General features: G+C 49.7%; 4 protein-coding genes across 4 annotated transcripts; 2 read left to right on the forward strand and 2 right to left on the reverse strand.

The window, feature by feature from the left end:
- Nucleotides 1-215: 215 nt before the first annotated feature.
- FOXG_16037 (uncharacterized protein) lies at nt 216-773 on the forward strand (the record flags this gene model as incomplete). Its single annotated transcript, XM_018396113.1, has 1 exon — nt 216-773. One exon carries the CDS (start codon nt 216-218, stop codon nt 771-773), a length of 558 nt encoding a protein of 185 aa, XP_018256398.1.
- A 1,418-nt stretch (nt 774-2,191) lies between these two features.
- FOXG_16038 (oxidoreductase) lies at nt 2,192-3,211 on the reverse strand (the record flags this gene model as incomplete). The annotated part of the gene is made up of 1 exon (XM_018396114.1): nt 2,192-3,211. One exon carries the CDS (start codon nt 3,209-3,211, stop codon nt 2,192-2,194), a length of 1,020 nt encoding a protein of 339 aa, XP_018256399.1.
- Nucleotides 3,212-4,659: 1,448 nt separating this feature from the next.
- On the forward strand, nt 4,660-6,841 carry FOXG_16039 (uncharacterized protein). Its single transcript, XM_018396115.1, has 3 exons — nt 4,660-5,314; nt 5,374-5,779; nt 5,852-6,841. Exons 1-3 carry the CDS (start codon nt 4,930-4,932, stop codon nt 6,558-6,560), a joined length of 1,500 nt encoding a protein of 499 aa, XP_018256400.1. The 5' UTR covers nt 4,660-4,929; the 3' UTR covers nt 6,561-6,841.
- A 615-nt stretch (nt 6,842-7,456) lies between these two features.
- Nucleotides 7,457-10,016, reverse strand: FOXG_22203 (uncharacterized protein; the record flags this gene model as incomplete). Its single annotated transcript, XM_018402601.1, has 4 exons — nt 7,457-7,994; nt 8,117-8,965; nt 9,039-9,561; nt 9,620-10,016. 4 exons carry the CDS (start codon nt 10,014-10,016, stop codon nt 7,457-7,459), a joined length of 2,307 nt encoding a protein of 768 aa, XP_018256401.1.
- Nucleotides 10,017-21,690: the final 11,674 nt, after the last annotated feature.

Below are 21,690 nucleotides of genomic sequence, written 5' to 3' on the forward strand. Positions count from 1 at the left end.
TGTGTACGGGTAAAACGGAGTGGAAAATTGTTGCTATTGCGTTGTTATTGGCGATGGAAAATACTTAGGGTATGCGCTATTTCACAAGGAAATCCAGGTATTTTCAAACCCCACCTAAATTTCCATTCCTTTCCACAATTTCCACATGTTCCACATGTGAAGGGGTTCCGTGGCGTGGATATGGAAATGCTGAAGCCTACGTGGAATGGAATAGAATGGATATGGATCCACATTATGGATCCATATGTGGATTTCGTGGTATGGATTTGAACCCTGCTCCAGTCCCTCAGGTATACGACTTTTCCATCGCGGGATGGACATTTCCAAAGGACCAGCCTATCATGATCTCAACATTCGACACAGCTCGTAAGCCGTCCGTTTGGAACCAAGGCACACCAGATGAACCTCACCCTGTGGACGAGTTCTGGCCAGAACGTTTCATTGTCGAGCCAAAGGATCCTACAAGTGGGCCTACACTATCGCAAACTCGCTTGCCAGAAACTAAAGATGAGTGGTCGAAACCATATTTCACACTTGACGGCACAGTCGGATCCTGGATACCTTACGGTGGCGGGTCTCGTATGTGCCCCGGCCGTCACTTTGCCAAGAAAGAACTGATCGTTACAATGGCCATGTTCCTCACAGCCTTTGACATTGAACTTGAGCCTCGTGACGACTGGATTCGGAATGATGCCAAGTACTTCATGTTTGGTGTGATGCATCCAAAGGGGCCAATCCCGGCAAGGGTGAGGAGAAGGACACCCAATGTTTGATTCCGTCCCGGTTCTGAGGTAGTTCATGTCTGCTGTACCTGGTCCATATGCAGTGTCATACTTTCTTTTTTTGTGGCTTGGTTCACCGTAGGCTCCTATAAGCGTTTGTAAGCACTACTGTAATTGCTAAAATAGCGATTATAGCCCAATCTCTTGCCCTGTAGCGTAATAGCTAGGTGCGATCATCACACTTAACCTCTGAATATAAACCCTATAAATTCATAACTAAATATTTAGAAATCAGTGAGTTTATCATAATAATAGTCCCTCCCCAGTATATCAGCAACTGATTAGACGACTCTAACAAGTATCCTAAACCTAAATAGATATGGAAAATACCGTAAAGAGGGCCTGTACCGGTATGTTACACTTGGCTGAAGACAGCCATTTCGTCCGCTTCAACGCTTCTGCGTGTCTTCTTTTTCGTTAGGCAATGGGTCCTAAATCTAATTCCCGGGAGCTGTATAATGGACATAATTCCCATTGTCTGTGCCCGCTGTGGCGAGGAGAGACCGGCGGGCGACTTCGTCAGCAAAAGGAAATCTGCTGGGAACACGAAGAACTGCCTTGATTGTCGTAATAAGAACAATTCTCATGTCAGTTCTGTCTCCCCACTCTGTAAAATCAATACTAACTAAATGAAGTATTCCAGATCCAGAGGCGCGACCTTGACGCTGAGAAACCCAGCCTCAGCTGAGAGATGTCGGAGACGATAGGTTCTTACACGGAATCCCTACAAGACAGACGACGGTTCTGCATAATTCTAGGTGATTCTGCTCGCGACAATAAGAAATGTCACAAAAATTGCTCCAGCGCGTAAATAATGCAATGGTTGTAGATAATTGCTTGGCCCCGTGGACTCCCAGCCTTCGGCTGGTTGTACCCCTTGCACCACCGCTCTAAAGTTAGTTTGCGTGATTTCGGGATCCCGTCACGTCGCGATTGAATGCCCTTCTGCCGGCGTCCATGGGATCATACGGCCCACTTTATAGATCTCTGCAGCGCGTCGGAGCTTTAATTTTGGGCCATTTTGAAAGGCCTGAGGGGCAAGAAGGATTCTACCCGCAATATTAGGGTCCGACATATTTCGTGGTTGAGAATCAATTGATTAAATAGAGATGATGTAAGTTGAGGGACTTTTGTCACGCATGCTTGTTTGCCACGCAAGCTTATCATGTACGTTACCGCATATCCTAAGTTTATACTAAACAACAAAAATAGACCGCTGCTGGGCTGCAGAGACAGTATGATAAATGTAGGACTACAGCATATGAAGAAAGCAAGAGGTATTAAAACACCAAAACTGAATTTAAAGGTAAAACTAGATAAATGCTGCTGGCTCTGTTCCCGCGTTTTGGTCCGGAAGGATACATGGCAGATACGTAGACCAAGAACCGAGTGTGCTAGGGCCGATCCTATCACTCGCTCTCGAAGCCTACCAGCTCGTTCGATGCCTTCCAAAGCTTGCTTGCAGACTCCTCGTCGTAAATCCACGGGGCATAACCAACCTCGTTATTCAACCAGTCTCCCGTAGTATCCGCCGGTCCCTCGTCGACGAGGTTGCTGAGGTACTTGCCGCCTCGACCTTCCCATTCCCTACTCAGCCCAGCATAAACAGCCGCGGCCGCTCCCTGGGGTTCGCTCTTTATGGTCTTGTGCCTTGTTTCATCCTTCAACATCCCCTCTACTATCTCCTGGCTGAGATACTGAGAGAGATTGGTGGCGATAATGCCCGGGTGCACAGCGAGGGCGTGCAGTCCCTTGGACCCGTACCGTCTTTCGATCTCGTTTGCGAGGTAGATAGTGGCCGTCTTGGATTGGCCATATGACGCCCAGGGGTCGTAAGGGTCCTTTTCGAAGTTGAAGTCATGGAAGCGGACCTTACCGTAACGATGGCCGGCGGAGGCCACAACAACTACCCGCGATTGGAACTCAGGCGTGGAGGCTGCGAGCAGATCGGGCTTTAACAGTTGGAAGAGGAGGAAGTGGCCCAAGTGGTTCGTGCCAAACTGTGTCTCGAAGCCATCCTCGGTCCTCCCTTCGGGCGTGGCCATAACGCCCGCGTTGAGGATGAGCAGATTAAGCTTGTCGCTCTTCTCGTGGAAGGCCTTGGCAGCTGCTCGCACCGAGGCAAGGGAATCCAGCCGCAGCTCTATGCCGTGAACGGGCGCATCAGATTTGGGGCCGGGTCCGTTCTTGACTTTGTCGACGGCCTGCTGGGCCTTGACGGGGTCTCTGGCACTGACGTAGAGAGTGGCACCGGCGGCGTGGAGAGCTCGCGCTGTTTCGACACCGATACCAGAGTTTGCGCCCGTCACAAGGGCGACCTTGCCGGTGAGCTTGCCGATGAGGCCTTCGTCCTCAATGACCTGAAGAGCCGTGGGCCGCGCATCTCCAGGACCCTGAGGGTTAGCGTGGGAGGCGGTGTATCTAGACATTGCGATGGATTTCTTATGGAGTCTGGCTTGTGCAGTAAGAGGATGGGATGGTGTTGTTGTGTGACTGTCAGTTTGAGAGAGAGGAAGCAAGTCGTTTTATACCAGCAGTGTGTGTGAGCTACCACAGAGCGGTTCCACTAAATGCCGGGTTTATAAGCTCAAGCTCACACATGCCTGGAACCGGAAGCCTCGAAGCTCATGAAGTGTCTGTGTCATGTTTATGTCCCGTAAATTAGGGGGTAGATAACTCAAATCCCACTGCAATGACGTGTTCTCATCAACAGCCACTGGTGTGGGGCGCATGGGGCGGTGACGCTCTGCTCTTGACGCAATCCTGAGAAAATGCACGACACGATGGAGCTGTCGGTGTTAGATAAGTGGGTATGGAAATCTTGGAACACGTCGTTCTGAGGCACTACTAGATTGAACAGAGAAGCTGAGGTCTGCACTCCGCAGACACGATTGTGTTCAGGCTCCTATGGTTGAGAACTTGAGACAGCTGGCCGGACCTCTGCCCTCAATTTATCACAGTTGGCGCTCTGCCATAGCTCAGTCAAAGTTGAACAAATTAACGACGAAACACAGTGATTAAGTCGTACTAAAAAGACACCATCTAATTGCCGAATTTACATTACTGCGAGATACCTTCCAGTATAAGAGGGTTCGAAACCGGCCGCCTGCTCAATATTTACAAGGTGAAAAACAACATGGACCTTTGGCTCTTGCATGCTTCTATGCCTGGATCAGACTAACTAGTTTTGCCTTAGTTTGCACCGAATATCTTATCCTCATCAAGTAAACAATCCAAAAACTCTACTTGCGACTAGCATTTTGCACTAAGCCATGGCACTGCTTTATAAGCCCAGTTGATTGTTTCCCTAAAACGGTAAGAAGCTATTAATAAAGCGACGGTGCCCAAGATCTACGTAGTAGCTGCGTCGTGGGCTGCGACAGACCTGTCACATGCAAAGATATGTTTGATCTGCCATTAGATTCTCCACCACTACAATACCTTGAAAGGTAAGTTGTGAAGTACCCACAATGGAATGTCGAGGAGATACTCCAGCAGAAGTTCGAATCCTCCATCATAACCTTGTAGACAGTCGTTGGATCCAGGACATGTACTACAGGAAGCCTTTGCACCATAATTAAGAGAAGGGCTTTGCATAGCCAGCACTAGAGAGTAAGACTTAAAAAGTTCCGAGTACGAATAGTGAAAGCTAAAGAGCCTTGCTGGAGAACAGCTCTAATGTAAGGTACCTACTAAATTCGCAGGGAGGGGATCCGAAAGCGGTCGGGTGGTGGCATAGCGTTTACGCTAAGGCCACAAAAGGGAAACAATCTGAATCTTGGCACGCCGGTGTTGAAGTGCCTTATCTCTTATCTCCGGGGCTAACTAAATATCCCAGCAAGGATCTTCTGAATTTCTCCGCAACTTACCTCCTTCAATTGTTTCCCTAATTCGGACGACAACCAGCCGAACATACCGCCACCCATCCCATCACCATTTTTATGCCGATATTTGGCACCATATACATTCTCCATACGGACAGAAGCACGCTTGCAGCCACACCTGGGCAGATACCCGTGGTTTAGCTTCCATCTGAGTGATACTGGCACCTTGGCAAACTTACTTCTTGTCGGCAAACGGCCTTGCAACGGTGTGCCCGGGTAGATTCTGTCCCCGTCCAAAGGTATCGGTACATTCCAACGGAACGATGCTCAAGGGGCCACGAGCGGCTAAGGGGTTTGTCTTTATCACCGCCGACGCCCATGGTCAAGCGGCTGCTGGAGATCGTAAGCTCATACGGAGTCACGTCATGCGGGGGAAGAATACCCGTACACGAGCTCTTCCTGGTCGAGTGAAGGGCCGTTCTCCGGCTACCGCTATGGGAATACAACGGCCGCAGCATGCTGCAGGAGACAGTGATTCTTCTGAAGAGCCCCACGGAGCTCGGGCACGAAGTGAGCTGCTCGACTCTGACGAGGATGCTCTGGCCCGCATCAGACATGCAGAAATGGTCCCCGGTGCTGCCGACATGTTCACTTTCATCAAGTTCCCTGAAGACATCGATAGTAGTTCGCGCAGCTTGCTATACGCATGTACGTCTCTCCCCTCCGACCATGAGCACGCCCTGCCCCTGACGCCTTCTGTCCTCCAGATTTTTCGTACATGAAAGATGAAATGTACCCGATCGTGAGATACTCTCGCCCTGACACTCCCAAGACATACTGGTTTCACTGGGCCCATCTCGACTTGGCCTACCTGCACTCCATCCTTTACATGACATCTTTTTCTTTGGATAGTCTGAGGGGGCAGAAGAGTAAGAGGACGGAGTTTCACGCCTACAGGATGATTCACGAGCTTAACAAGCAACTATCTGATCCGAACACTGCACTGACCGACTCGACAACCATTGTCGTCATGGCCTTGGCCTTGATCGCCGAGTCCTTTGGAGACGTAGAGTCCGCCCACATGCACGTGATGGGTCTCAAGAAAATCGTCGACCTCCGTGGTGGCATAGAATCGTTTGCAAGTCACCCTCTTCTTCAATCCAAACTTCACCGGTGGGTTGCTAGTTCTCTCTTATATTCAGCTTCTCAGGCTCCGGCCAATCGCTGACCTGCCAACGCCGGAAGAACTGGTCTAGTGCACAGCATCTGCACCGGCGCGAATCTAGCCTTTCACCAAGATGCTGCGTCGTTCGACTCAGCTTTCGACAGTTCATCTGAACTTGCCCAGCTCAAGCCACCGGACGCGTCCTGCTTCTCCCGCTCGCGCTCTGCGGTACGGACTTTAAAAAGGAGGCTCTATGCCATCTTGAAGGATGTCCAGGACCTCTCACAGCTTCTCAACGATAGCCACGATTCTGGTCACAAGATACGGGAGATGTCTCTCGAGGATCTCATAACATACATTCAATCCCGGCTGCTCATGCTCGAATTTGAGGACAACGACATTTTCCCCGAGCTTCTCCGGTTATCACTCCTCGCTTTCTTGACAACTATCTTCTGGGGTTTTCCTGGTGTCAAATTCGAGTGCCCGCGTCTGGCCAACCAACTCCGACAAGCTTGCATGGTCTTTACGCCCAGCACCCCTGGAGAGAGCTATCTCTTCGCCTGGGCCTTGATGGTGGGGGCAACGTCTGTGTTCCGAGGCCCTGATCAGACATGGCTTCTGCAAAGACTGCGCCCTCTGATCCGGGACAGTCTAGGGAGGACGTGGTTCGAAGTAAAAAATAATTTGAGGCAAGTCATGTGGATCGATAGCATTCATGACGTCCCCGGGATAGAGGCCTTCAACCAATGTCTTGGGGAAACAGGGGACAGAAGTATTGTTCCGATATAGTAATGGACGAGATCTATCTAGCACTCCGTTGACCTCTATGCCTACCCGGAGGTTTGATCATGGGTACTGTGCATTGACGCCCTTGTCGAGGTACAGATTTCCTTGCATGACCGAAGCCAAAGGTCCAGTCGTTGATTCTGTGACGGAGACGAGAAGTAGACTAGGCACCGATTTGCCACCGCAAAAGCGATCATGTACGGTAGAAATAAGGTTTATGCTGCATGAAACTATGATACGGCCGAAAAGCTAGGTTTTAGCTTTCCACTCTGGTGCCGAACAACGTCTTGTGTTTTGTCATCGTAATTATTCGACTGTGTCAGCTCGTCTACCATGTGGTCAATGTATATGCTAACAGCGGAGGAGATTGACTCATGGTTTAGTTCGAGACAGATTCGGAGCTTCTGCGTAGATGCTCTTAGGGCCTTCTCGATACTTGGCCAGTTACGACTGGACACGATCAGTTTAGCTGAATATGAAAGGATATCTGGACAAGCAATTCAAGAAGCTGGTCGCGATTTGTCTCGCACTCGTCAAGCGCGTCGATGATTAAGAAGGTATTCGGCCGGCTTGAGTCCTGCGAGATGCAAGCTTCGAAATCGATCGATTAGATCGACTGTCAGCTCTAGTCGATCGATTTATATCGAGCAGGGCCTTCAATTGATCGATATCGACCGATTCGGTTCAATTTTTGATCGATCGACGACCGATATCGATCGATCACTCGTAGTTCTCACTAGGTATCCTTATCCATCCTCATCCTACTCGCTAGCTGAACAACCTGCCTCCAATTGTCCCCTTCAAGGAGACCAAGGGGCAGAGCTGGTTGGTAGATCCCAGCCTTACTCCACGAACGAAGACACTGGGCCATGGCCACAATATGTCGTCGCAGGCGGCACCTAAGCGGTGTCACCATCTTCCCGCAACTGCTGAAATCTCTCTGTTTCAGCAGAGGATGACGCAATGGTGAGAAAGTCGACAGCCATGAAAGATAACCGAGGAAACCGCACCGCTCCGACATCCCTCCACCGAGCAATCGGATCAACTTTGTACGCGATGTTGTCCACTGGCGGCTCAGACAAGTACTGGTCAAGCTCGTCTTGTACTGGCAACGTGGCTGACTGCCTTCGCCGTTTGCTTTGTCGTTCTTGAGAGCCAGGCCGGACCAGTGATCGACTAAACGCTAGTCGGCGCTCAATATAGTCCAGGGCACTATTGCTCTCAGTAGTCGAAACAGTACTGCAAGCTACCTCATGAGCCATGTTCTTGTACTTCTCTTCCCAAACTCTCGTTAGGTTTTCCTCACAAGTCTTCCTCCATTCCGACGTCTGACGAGACGGTAGCTGGTTCCAAAGCTGCTTTAGTGTTCGCCATTTCTTACACGGGTGAAATACAACTGCCGCTACGTAGGCGGTTGAGGTCAGCTTGCCATAGTAGCTGTTCAGCTTCTTCTATCCGAGTTTAATGTAAATTTTCAAAAGTCTCCGGGTCTTCGCATCCATGTCATCGAATAAGTGAACCTCTTCCATAACATGATCATCATTCTCTTCAATTAATACCCCTTGGACAGCCAGCTCAAGGTGGTCAAGAGCATCTCCACCACCTGGAAGTACTCATCGAACCCTCCCGATGTTGAACGTTTACCAGCAATGCCCTCGCCCTGGAGCTGCTTTGAGGCGACCTTGAACGGCTGGAGGATCTTCTGAACTGCCGCAATAACCTTCCATTCCTCAAGGGAGACAGTTTCTTTCAATATCGCCGGTCTGTCTTGTTCTTTACCGCCTTGGCTGATCCATCGTTCCTCGATAATGGAGAGCATCCTGTTTAAGGCCGAGCGCTTGAGCAGGGCGCGCGAGGCCATCGCCTCATCGGATTGCCAACGTGTACAGACGTTTTGAATCCACGCAACTACAGGTTCGGTTGGCGCGGTTTGTCGTTGAGCTTCATAAAAGTCCTCTAGAAGTTGGCTGCTCGTTCGAAGGGCGATGCCAATGTTGTGTAGCTTGCCAAATGGCCCATACTTACGGTATGTGTCCATCTCCTCAGCGTTGATAATCTCAGGGATCTGGCACTGCTCCCGATTATGTTCCGGGGCTGTCTCAAGCTCCAAGTCTTCTTCCATGCTTGGCGTGCCAAAGTCGTCGTCGTCCTTCCCAAGTTCATTGATGGCGTCGGATAACTGGCGTTGCTCGTCCTCTTCCGTCATGAAGTCCTTGTCACCCCAGTGAGCCAGCAGTTCGTCGAAGTTGTCGCTTTTACTTCCATACATCATAGCCCTGACTGCCAAGTTCAGAAAATGAGGGGCACAACGAATGTGACGCTCATCTTTGTCGAAGTCGAACTCAGCGGCGAGTGCTTCCATAGCTGTATCATTATTCGCAGCGTTATCAAGCGTATAGTACCCGATTCTGAAGTCGAATAACAGTTAGAATACTTGGCTCGGCTTGCAAACCGATGGAGTTGTTGGTCATGGTTTCGTACCTATCTTGAAGGTCGAAGGCACAAATCGTGTCTGCAACTTCATCCGCAAGCACTGCACCAGTATGGCGATTCCTTAGAGCTGGTAACACCAAAAGAATTCTCCATTGTTTCCAATCTCGGTCAATAAAATGAGCATTGATGCCAAGAAATGATGCGTTTTGTCGGGAAGTCCAACCGTCGAAGGTAAAATGAACCATACTTCTCGCTTTTCGAAGAAGCACGCGAACTTCCTGGCTAGCTCGATTGTACTCACGTGTTAGAAGGTTCACGAGAGTCCTGTCGCTTGGTATCTGCTCTTCCCGGAGAGAAGGGTTGTTGTAGAGCAAGAGTCGCCTGAAGCGCTCTGAGTTTACTAGATTGAAGGGGAGGTTATGGTACGTAAGCCAGTCGAGCAGGAGCAGCTGGTTCACGGCCGGGTCGAATAATGAGCGCAAATTGCTGACAAGGGTTTGATCTCGAGGATTCGTGGGATCGGCGTGAAGCATGTCGAGTAGATTCCGTTGTGTACCTCCATTCCTAGAACCTGGACCTGTCATTTTTCCACAAGGCGGCCGACAAGTCAGTGCTTATCGTTGAGCAACATGGGATAGGGCGTGGGGAGATGGCACCAACCACGACCTTGTGTTCCCTACTCAGATGCCGGACGATACCTCCTGCCGTAGAAGCAACGAAGACATAATTTGTAGTCTTCAGCCTATTACGAAGAAAACACCTCTCGCATATCCATACAATCTTGTGAGGTTGCGATCGATTGTCCTTCATTCTAAACCCGAATTGCCACCACCAAGTCCGCTCCCGAGAAGGGTCATGGCATATCGTAAAGCCGGGGAAATGCTCGAATTTATCAATCGTCCAAGCCTCGTAGTCCGGAAACTTGCTGGGTGCATACTTAGCTGAAGCCGAGCTGGTTGACAGCTCAGAAGAAGGCGGTGGGATTGAGGTGGTGGCATCTTCTACCTCTTCGTCGAAAGAGTCCATGATATATCGGTACGGTAATGACTAAAGACCCACAAAGAGTACTCGAGGTTGGACCGTAGGCTACCACGTTGGCAAGTGTCAAATCAATGAGGTTTACTTGAATTGAATATGTTTGAGCAGAGAGCATTGGACAAGCATCCAAGGACACGGATCTGTCTCGTGTCGCGCTGTGTGACGCGTAAGGTTAAGGTTAGAACGGCACTGGCGGATGCGCAGTGAGGAATGGCCCCACAAATAATAACACCTACCCTAACACTCCCGACGAATTTGGCGATCGACGATCAAATCGATCAATCACGACTTGTAGTCGATCGATGTCGATCGACTGGAAGGCGGTAGTTGATGGATCGAAATCGAAATCGAATCGATTAATCGAATCGATCAAATCGATTGGTCGATCGATTTCGAAGCTTGGCGAGATGTTGGCGAGAATCTTGGACAGCGCATCCCATTGATCCACGTCCTCGAATAGTTGTTTGCCCGCGTGAGCAAACTTTTTCCGTACGTGCGACATCAGCGGCGGCTCCTGATCAAGGAGGAGATAGAGGAGGCCGCGGAGCACGGACGTCGCATTACTAAGGCGCACGTCGGTCGCCTATAGGACAAGCGGCGCGTATCCGCAGGTAGTTTCTCTAGCTCTTGGATGATCCCGTACAGGCTGGCGAATCTATCTACATCTATCTACCGGCATCTTATATAGATAGATGTAGATGCTTAGTCATAATTTGCAATGTAGATAGATAGATGTAGGCTACATGTAGATGTAGATAGATCCGGTAGATAGACGGTCGGCTAATCCTCGGCCGTGTCGTCGCCCACCTCCTTCAGCAAACCTTCATACCCTTCTAGCAGCCCAGCCCGTAACCACGACCTTACCGTCTGAGTAACGGCAATTGTGCTTGCATCTAAGCGTGACCTCTTGGGCGAAACCATACTACCAGCGGAAGAAAAGGTCCTCTCACACTCAGAAGCCATTGCTGGGACAGAGAGGATGTCAATCGCCATTTTCGCCACTCGCGGATACTCAAATCGCTTCGCAGACCAGTATTCCAGAGGATTGTCGTATGTTGTGTATATGTCTTGCTTTGTAGACAACCACCTCTCCAGTTCGTCTGTGGCTTCGTCATGGCCATGGCGGGTGGATGATATTAATTCGTCTTGGAAGGAATCAAATGGATTGTACTCGCGCGCCCTCACCGCGGCAGGAAGGTTACTGCTCGAGATCTCCCACTGAGCGGGAAGGTCGCGATACTCCTCTTCCCAGAGCTTTTGGATGAGCTGGCGTGCCGCGAAAAGCCATTCCTCCTTCTCACCGTAGGCTTTTGTCAAGAACGACCATTGTATACCGGGGTGGAGAACCGTGGCTGCATAGTATATTGGCGTCTCATCAAGCTTGGTGTAGTACTTATTGAGCTTGGCCCAGGCCGAATTGACGCACGAGGAATAGTAACTAGGTTCCGCCCGGTGTGTTGCCTCTGTCTTTGCTTTCTCCAGCGTAGAAAGGAGGAATTCGAATGCGACGGCAACCTGCCAAATAATTCCATATTGAGCTTCAACGCCTCCCTTACGAACTCGGAGCTGACAGTCTCCTTCAAGCCGCAAAAGACAGGAATCGAACATTCTAAGAATATCGCTGAACCAACTGAGGGCATCCCAGTCTGCGTCACTCAGTAGATTTGCTTCCTCAAGACATCGAGGAAGTTGGCTTGGCTGCTGGGTACGGGTAGATCGGGATCGTTGAAATTTCCTGCTTGATTGAATCGTAATGTCAATCAGCTCCTCCAGATAGCGTCGGAGCTTAATTGCTCGCTCGATCATATAATATTGAGATAGCCAGCGTGTGCTGTTGTCAAGGACGACATCAAGAGTGCCTGGATAGGACTTGTCAGGGTCCTCATCTTGTAATTTCCGCAGAATTGCTGTCGCCTTATTCGACCGATTGACCCAGACGACAAGGTTGTGGAGTTTACCTACTGGACCTCTTTTTGTCCACTCGGAAAAATCGTCCGCATCAAGGTCCTCGAGTGTATTGCTGTCTTTAATGAAGAGGAGCGCTTTGGCGACAAGATGAAGAATATGTCCGAAACACCGAATCCTTCTGCTGGCCGGATTCTGCCACTGGAGCTTGTGGCCTATTGCTTCGACTGCTCCTTCATTGCTTGCGGCGTTATCGTGAATAATGTACCCAACCTTGTTGTTTGCAATCAACTCGAAGTCATCTAACACCTGTTGAAAAAATTGGGAATCCCCCTTATCTTCAGGATTCAGACTATTAGTCTGAAAGTCCTAGATTTAAAGTTCAAAGTCCTAGATGAAACTATCTAGAGATATAAACCCGAGAAGAGCTCTCATCTCAATAATGAACAACAAAGTTTCATAAAATATAATTTTCACCCAGCACTACTGCGCAATATAAACAACAACACCTCCATAACAGCGGCTGAGATATTTTCTCCCGTGTGCGCTATGGTGACGTTTGGGAGGCCAAGGACGATCTTCCGTGGCTGGAATGTATCTTCATCGAGAAAGAAGGCATTTATGGAGAAGAACGAGTGTCTGTTCCGGGACGCCCAGCCATCAAATGCAATGTGAACCTGGCTTGGGCTTCGTGATAGCGTGTGGATGACGCGCGATTTGTACGTGTTGAACTCGTCGATGATCCTAGCCCGAACCGTTTCATGGGTCAGATTGGCGGAAGTCTCGTGAACCAAGGGGTTCAGGTACTGAAAGACCTTTTGGAGGCCTTTATGCTCCGGTACGCGAAATGACAGATTTGCATCGGTGATCCACTGGACAACATGGCGCTGGAACGTGGTCTTGTCAAATCGAGTAACCAACTCGTCGTGAAAGTCGTCCCTCTTCCGTTTCTTGGCTGCCAAATCATGAAGGGTCAGTTGATTCGGAGGCCGCTCCTGCATATATCGTGTTGCTTTTGATGGATCTGGATGAAAAATATTGTGGGCCTTGCTGAGATGGCCTTCAATGTTCCGAGTGTTGGACGAGACATAAGCCTTTGGCCGGGGAACGCCATGCTGGACACAGTGGCAACAGAGCCATGTATGGGGGCCAGACTCATTGCCTTTGGACCTAGCTTGAACGTCATAGCCGTGAGCCCAAAGACAGCCGGTAGCTTGACCAGTTCGAGCTGAGAGGACCCAATGGCTGCGGACAGCTTGCGATACTGCATCCCAGTCTTTGATGATTGAATGGCTGCCGCGAGACGAGGAATTGTGCATAGGCAAGGTTGGGTCTTCGGGACAGGATATTTCCGATATGGTAGTATCGGTTGCGTAACTGAATAAATCGCTTTAAGGTGCCATTTGGGCAATGGTTTTGGGTGGCATCAAGGGCAATGAGAATATGTCAAACCAAGACCCAAGCGAAAAAGGGGGATGGCGTGGGGAAATCGGGAAATGAGGGACGGTTAGGGAAGGGATTGTCAGAGGTACCGATACTTCGGTGCAGGGGGATGCCACTAGTACCGAGAAAGTACAACTACCTCACCCAATTTTCACCGCGGTCTTGGCATCTATCTACAGTTCGTCTATCTACCGGGCCTCCAGGTAGATAGATAGAAGACCCACATGTCCTCTGGTAGATAGATAGATGTAGATCTACATCTATCTACATCTACATTTCATCTACATCGGTAGATAGATTCGCCAGACATCATGTCTGACCAATGAAACTGCACAATATGAATGGTACATTATTTCCCACCTCAATTAACCTGTGATAGAAGTTCCAATAATATTTTGAGTTACACATCGCGACATCACACCGCTTACATCCCCACCTTGATTGATGCATCATCAGGTTCCCCGCATGTACCTATCATGTGACAGGGGTGATATGGGGCGGAATACCTTCTGGAGCCTTAACACAATCGAGGGGATAGTTCATGATAAGAGATTCCGTCGGCGAGGCACGTTCCGTCCATCTTGTTTTTAGCCTCGGCCTGGTTGATAAGAGTTCGAGTAAGCTAAGGAGAATTAACTAAACGTGGAAATCTTTCGAGATCTGGTGACCAGACTTCCCCGCGTTGTGCAGGGTGCATTATCTCCTCCTTATGTTCAGATACGTATGGAGTAGTTGATATGTATTCTGGTTCATGTGGGGCAAAGGTGCTATATGCAGCACTAAAACGTGGAGTGTTACATTGACCTTCGGTTTCTGGTTCTCGAAGAATTACCTATTGAGGAAATCAAGATTCCAGAGATTAAAGATACCGGTTATACCCATGATCGAAGATCTTCCTATCTCCTTACCCCGTAACGCTTGTGGGGACCCGTGACGTGTCTGTACATCTGCCACTAAAAACTAGTCCTCTGGTTGGTCTAATGCATGTCTTGGTATCTCCTCAAGCATTACGGGTTCTAAGGAGATCAAGATAACTTAAACAGAGATAGATGATTGCTGTTGTTTTCTCGAGAAATTTCCTATTTCAGTAAGCTGGCGTGGCTGGGCCTAACTAGAGGGGCACTAACGTATTAGCTCTAAGCGGTGACAGGTGACAGAACCCCTCTGCGGGCCCTCTATTACCCCGTCGTGGTCCTTACTAGACCCGAGTAGATGCCTTGGCGGCCAATACATGGGCACCTAGGTGCCCAAATAACCTTGGGCATCCCTCCTAGTACACGCAATATTATTGGGTCAAAACTCCCCGCACTTTGACAAAGCACTAAAGCCTCAGGCGGCCTTCATGACTCGTACGGCTGGTACAACAGCACTAACACCTGAGACTGTGTTAGACATTTGCTGCATCGACTTAACTACAATATTATTATTGATACCTGGAGATGGTGTTGCATTGAAATGAAACGTATATGGGCCAAAGAATATAGTTACTTCCTATTTAATAGTCGAGACGTTTTGAGCGCTGAATTGGCGTGTGTGCTGTGCTCTTACTCCTCACAGGGCGGCGTTTGGATCAGTTTTCATGCTGTCGACTCTGTAGCGCTCCGTGGGCCTATAGAATCGTGCTCACCGCAAAATCCTGTGTTCAAGACTTTAACCACCCATTAACCCACAGTTAGGCTACCGCAGTATCTTTGAGCCCATTCCCCCGCCCATCTGTCCTGCAACAGCTCTCCAAAGTAGCCCTAACCGTCCTGTTGTATGCTATGTATTGGTGCCGCGCTTACTAAGGCGGCGCACCTGGGTGCGCAACTTTATTTGGGCACCTAGGTGCCCATGTATTGGCCGCCCAGATGCCTTGTGTTAAAATAGGTGTTGTCGTATTGTGTAGATCTGTTGAATACTAGTGAAGATGAAACCGGCTAACCGGAGGACAGAGCCACCGGTCAGAGAGTTGTCTCAGCACTGTAACAACCTCTTAGATAGGTGGTTACTGAACAGATAGAAATAGGGTTCCGACCCAACTATCAGACAGAGAGGAAGATAGAAAAGACACACACAAGAAGTTAAATAGTACATAATTCACCCTAATATCTGACAAGATCTGTCTTAGGGAGAATTCTATATAATAATCTATCTCTATAATTAGCTTAACTTCTTATAATAACTAGGTTTATTTTATAGCTTAATTTCTAGGGCTTTACTAATGGTTTTATATAGCTTTACTAAAAGTTTTGCATTATACTTTTTTTAATATTTTAACATGCGTGATAAGCATGTGTCCTATATAAGCATGTGTCTCACTGGTATTTCCACTTTAAACCCGGGTTTTTAAAAGTATATAAAACCTTTATTTATGATTTAAAATCTATAAAACTTTTAATAGCTTACTAAGTAGCTATTAAATAAGTTATATAAACTTTTCTACATTTTTAAAAAAAATTCCTATATAGCTAGAAATAAAGAAATCTATGTATACTGTGTAAATAGCTCTATTTAGCTAGGGGAATTTTTAAAACTCTAGAAAAAATACTTTATATAACATAAACTATACTATTTGTTGAATACTGGTGAAAATGAGACCGGCTAACCGGCTGACCGAACTACCGGTCAGAGAGCTGTCTCAGCACTGTAACAACCTCTTAGATAGGTCATTACTGAACAGATAGAAATAGGGTTCCAACCCAACTATCGGACAGAGAGTGGAATACACACAATAGACCCCTATATCTGACACTATTACTAAAAAGTATTTTTTTAGAATTTTAACTAATTTATTTCATAGTGAAAACCGCTCTAGGGTAGGACTTATTTAGTTATACAGTGCGGTGGGACACATGCTTATATGGTGTCACGGGTCAGGCTCGGGAATACAGGTGAACAGGGAACGCTTTAGGCGGATAGGTTCTATTGCTACGGATAGGCACTGCCGGCAGGTCAGGCTCTATTGACAAGACGTAGCTCGAGGAGCTACGTTCGGGAGCTATCTGGCGGTCGGTCAAGATCTTCTGCGATAACGTATCGCCACGTGACTGAGATCCACTTGGCCTATCGGTCTAGGGTAACCTGGTCTGGTCTTACGCTGTGACAGTATCCCCCTCTCTAGCATCGAGCTCTGTCGAGATGGGCACTCCGTGGTCTCATCCATCAGGCCCTTTTCTGCGGTCCCGGCTTATCGGGATACCTCCTGTGGAAGTTGGCTACGACCTCAGCAGCGTTATCCACGTAGTCGGCAGGGACTTCAGTTGGGTCGGTGTATCCTGCCCATTTCACTATGTACTTCAGTCTGGGGCGGCCTCCACGGCCGCGGCGATCCCAACGGGAATCGAGGATATCTTCCACTTCCCACTCTTCCACTCCTTCGACCTCGATAGGCGGCGGCGGGTCTGGGTTCTGGCCTGGCAAGGGGTTGGTGGCGGCGGGTCTGAGCAGGTTCGTGTGAAACACCGGGTGTATCTTCATGCTCGCAGGCAGATCTAACCGGTAGGTATATGGGGAGATGACCTTTGTGATCTTAAGGGGACCGATGTTCTTCCAGTCTAGCTTCTTCTGTGGCCTCAAGGTCTTGATATTCCGGGCATCGAGCCAGACATAGTCGCCTTCTCGATAGCATCTGGCGGGTCTTCTATGACGGTTCGCCTGGTCTTCGTAACGGGCTTGTGCGGCTATGCTCTCGGAGCGTAAGTACTCTAGTATCTCGTTCATCGTCTGTGCGAACTGTTCCGCATCTCTCGTGGCAGGGGTTCCTCTGACTGTGATAGTAGGCTCAAAGCCCATCCGGGGGTTAAATCCATAGTTCGCGAAGAACGGGGATATCCTAGTGGTCTCAGACTTTAATGAGTTCGCTGCGAACTCGGCCAGGGGGAGCCATCGGCTCCAGTCGTCTTGCAGGTATGACACATAGGTTCTCAGGTACTGCTCTAGTATGGCATTTAGCCGCTCGGTCTGTCCATCGGTTTCGGGGTGATATGCGGTTGATAGAAGGGCGTTGATGGATAGCTGTTGGTTAAGCTTCTTCCAGAATTCAGCCACAAACTGAGGTCCTCGATCAGATACTATAGTCTGTGGAAGGCCATGTAGCTTCCACACTTCCTTTAGGTAATATCGGGCGGTATCTTCGGCATCACAGGTTCCCTTGCAGGCTATAATATGTCTCATCTTCGTAAGTCGGCAGGCTATGATCAGGATAGCATCGTTCCCTTCGCTAGGTGGCAGGTGGGTTATAAAGTCCATTGATAGGTGCTGCCAAGCTCGCTCTGGCACGGGCAGGGGCTTTAGGACTCCTTGTCTTGCATCTCGGGCGGGATTCGATCTTCGGCAGGTGTGACAATTCTTAACCCATCGTTCTACATAAGATAGCATTCCAGGCCAGTAGTAGTCGCGTGAGAGTAGGTCATAAGTGCGGGCGCGGCCTGGGTGGCCTGCTATGGGGTGTTCGTGACTTGCTTTCAGCAGGGCAGCCTTCAGGGGGTTGTGGTCTGGAATATAAACGCGGTCTCGATAGAGTAGTCGGCCTTGTACGATAGTGCACTCGGCCAGGGTGATCTTCGGGTGGCGCTGGGCGCCTTCTCTTACGGCCTGCAGTATTGACTGTAGGTCGTCGTCGGTCTGGTAACCCTCTTCTAATAGGCGGTCGATATCCCCCGGCAAGTCTATGGAAGGACTTGGTTCTGCTGGGGCTGCAGGTATTTGTAGGTGCGGCTGGCGTATACGGGCCCTCTGAACCTTCAAGGGTGGAAGCTGCCAATTCTCTTTCTTTAGGATTACCTGGCTCTGATGCGCCAGGCGCTCATCCCCCTCCTGAGGCAGGTCTTCTGACCTCCTGGTCAGAGCATCGGGCTTAACTCCTTGCTTTCCGGGTCGATAGCTAATTTGAAAATTAAAACGAGATAGGAACTCGGACCAACGGGCTTGTCTTCGGTTCAGTAGCTTCGTTGTCGTAAAGTACTCTAGGTTCTTGTGGTCTGTGATCACCTTGATCGGCGAGGGTGCGCCCTCTAGTTCGGGTCTCCATTCCTCAAAACAGCGGATAATTGCCATCAGTTCCTTATCATATATCTCGTAGTTACACTCGGTGGCTGTGTGTTTCTTTGAGAAGAAGGCTACCGGGTGTAGCCTTCCTTCGTCGTCATATTGCGATAGCACTCCCGCCGAGACGTAGTCAGAGGCATCGGTCTCAAGGATTACATCTCTGGTCCAGTCAAACGGGCGTAGGATCGGGGCTGTTGTAAAGGCTTCCTTCAGCTTTAGGAAAGCTTTCTCGCAGGCATCATCCCATACGAAGGGCACGTCCTTCTTCGTCAGTCTGTTCAAGGGTGCCGTGAGCTTTGAGAAGTCACGGATGAACCTCCTATAGAAGTTCCCGAAGCCGATAAAGGCTTGCACATCTGTCAGGCAGGTCGGTGTCTTCCAGTTCTTGACCGTCTCGACTTTCAAAGGGTCCATTCTAATCCCTTCCTGGCCCACGATTAGGCCTAGGAACTTCGTCTCCTTAACTAGGAATTCGCATTTAGCAGGATTGGCATAGAGCCCTGCGGCTCGGAGCTTCTGGAGCACCAGCTTAAGGTGCTCTATATGTTCCTCTCGGGTTCGGCTGTATATCAGGATATCATCTAGGTAGGCTGTACAGAATATATCTAGGTGTTCTCTTAGGGCGTCGTTGATATAACGTTGGAAGGTTGCAGGGGCTCCTGTTAGTCCGAAGGGCATGACTAGGGATTCGTATAATCCAAAGCGTGTTCGGAAGGCTGTGAGATATTCTTCGCCCTTCCTTATTCGGAGGTTATTAAAGGCAGATACGATGTCTATACGGGAGAAGTACTTCATGCCGGATAGGTTGTTTAGGGACTCTTTGATCAGGGGCAGCGGGTAGCGGTCCTTGACTGTGATGTTGTTTAGGGCTCTGTAGTCCACGCAGAATCGAAGTCCGCCGCCGGGTTTCTTTACAAAAAGTACTGGCGACGCGACAGGCGAAGAGCTAGGTCGGATAAATCCCTTGCGTAGGTTCTCCCTAAGCCACTCTCGTAGGGCTCTCAGCTCCTCACGAGACATTCCATATAGTGGCCCAAAGGGTAGCTTCCCTCCAGGTACCAGTTCGATGTGGTGGTCTCCGGATCGGTGCGGGGGTAGCTTCTCGGCTTCCTTAGGCGAGAAGACGTCTTGGAATTCTTGTAATTCCTCGGGCAACTGGAAATCTTCGGTCTTATCCTGTAGTCCTCGGTCAATCTGTTCGAGTGTGATGGTGTAGAAGCGGCAGCTTGGTCTCTGGCTGTATAATCGGACAGCCTTTAGGGATATAGGGAGGATATCCTTCTTCCTTAGGTTCTTAGGGATGCTCTGTTCTAGTTGGCGGAGGAATTTCTTTGGGATGGTCTGTAGGGCTTTGATTTTTGTAGGTTTAGCTGGCGTATTACAGAACTTCTGGCAGTATGGGCTATTAAAGGTGAAGGTGTGGGTTGCGAAGCCCACCTGGGGGTCATGCTGTTTTAGCCAGGGCATCCCTAGGACTATGGGATAGCTGGCTAGCCGGGTGACGTAGAATAGCATACTCTTCTGGAAATGGTCTGCGATCCGGAGTCCGGCACGGACATAGTGGGTAATCTGCCCACTCTCGGCGGGTCGGCCGTCGAAGACCTCTATCTCGAATGGTCTCTTTAGGGGGTAAAGCTGTAAGTTCTGGGACTTTGCCCAGCTTTCATCGATAAATCCTTTCCCTTCCGCCCCGCTGTCGGTCATGGCGTAGGAGGGTATAGGGTCTTTCCCAGTCGGTATTAGGTTAGCTGGTAGAATCATCAGGTTAGAACGTTGGTTCCCTTCGTCTTCGATAGGGATCCCATGGACGGCGGCAGTAGATAGTCTGATCTTCAGTGCGGGTATTGGAGAGGCGAGAGCCTGTCGCCGACTTAGGACAGGCTTGCCCCGTTTTCCTGATGGATTTGCGAGTTACGGGAGTCAGATCGGCTAGAGGTCGGGGACTTAGGAGACTCCTGACGGCTGGGGTGGCGCGGACTATAGGTGATAGCGGCATGTCGGAACTTGGCTGGGCCGGTATCTGGTTCAGGGCAGTCGCGGATATAGTGAGTAGATGAGCCACAACGGAAGCATTGGTTGTTTTCCCGACGATAGCTGGGGCGCTGGTAGCGGCGTTGGTTGCTTAGGTCCATAGGGTCGCCTGAGGGCTGGGCTCTCTCTGGGGGGCTACGGCCCCTTTGAGGTGAGGGAGACTTCCTTTCCTGTCGTGTGGTCTGGATATAGGTAGGTCTAACATAAGCTGTGGTAGTCGGTTTCCTGGAGATATAGGGTCGGGTCCTCTCGCGGTGTTCTTGCAGGCGGATATCTAGTCCTCGGAAGTGGGATACGAGGGTGTGGTAGCTGTAATCGGCAGGCGGGTTATGGAGGAGCATTTCTGATAGTTCCTTCGAGACGGCCTTCTCTAGGAAGGGGGCCAGGGCGTCACCTTCTATGCCGCCTTCTAAGGCTAGGCTCTGGAACTCTGCATGGAAGGAGAAGAAGTCTCTATTGCCTTGTCGAAGGGTGTCTAGCTTTCTTCGTGCAGTTCGGGCTGCATTAGGGTCTCCATAGGCACCCTGCAGGATATCTAGGATATCAGTATAGTCAGGTAGGCGGCAAATTCCATGACGAATATACGGCTGTATGAGTTTATAGGCATCATCATTCAGCCGGCTGTTCACATAGCCCATACGACTGATAGGGGTTGGATAGCGGTCTCGGTTCAGGCTTAGCTTCTCAGTGACGGCGTCACAGAAGCGTCGTAGGTCGGCGCGGGTTGCTTTAAACTTATCAGGGTCGGGGATTCGTTCTGAAAGCTGGGCGGAGGCGGCAGATTGTGTAGCAGGAGGTGAAGGCGTTTCCATAGTCTCAGCTATTTGTGCCTTAGCATCAGGGTCAGATGTGACGGGTGTCAGGGTTGCTACAGTAGGGAGTCGGGCGGCCACGGCTTGACGGGCTTCCTCTTGAGCCTTATAGGCCTTGCCCTGGGCTATCTCTAGTTCCTTCTCCTTCTTATCCAGTCGGTCCTCTATCCATGACTTCTGCATCATCGCTGCGGACTTCTCGACTTGCATTGTCTGTATTATATTCTGGAGGTTTAGAATTTCCTCCTGCTGGGCTTCGACTTGGACTTGAAGCTCTATAAGCTTCCGATCAGTAGCGGTTTGACCTTCTTCTTGCGCTGCCATCCAGGCATAGGCTTCACTTAGGTACTGATACCATCTATCGGGGTCTTTCGCGTATTGCGCCTCATATTCGGCGCGGTTCCCTGGGATAGCCGGGGGAATCGGGTGGGTAGGCATTGCGT

This window comes from Fusarium oxysporum, genomic scaffold (assembly GCF_000149955.1).
Source record: "Fusarium oxysporum f. sp. lycopersici 4287 supercont2.30 genomic scaffold, whole genome shotgun sequence".
In the NCBI taxonomy this organism is placed as follows: domain Eukaryota; kingdom Fungi; phylum Ascomycota; class Sordariomycetes; order Hypocreales; family Nectriaceae; genus Fusarium; species Fusarium oxysporum.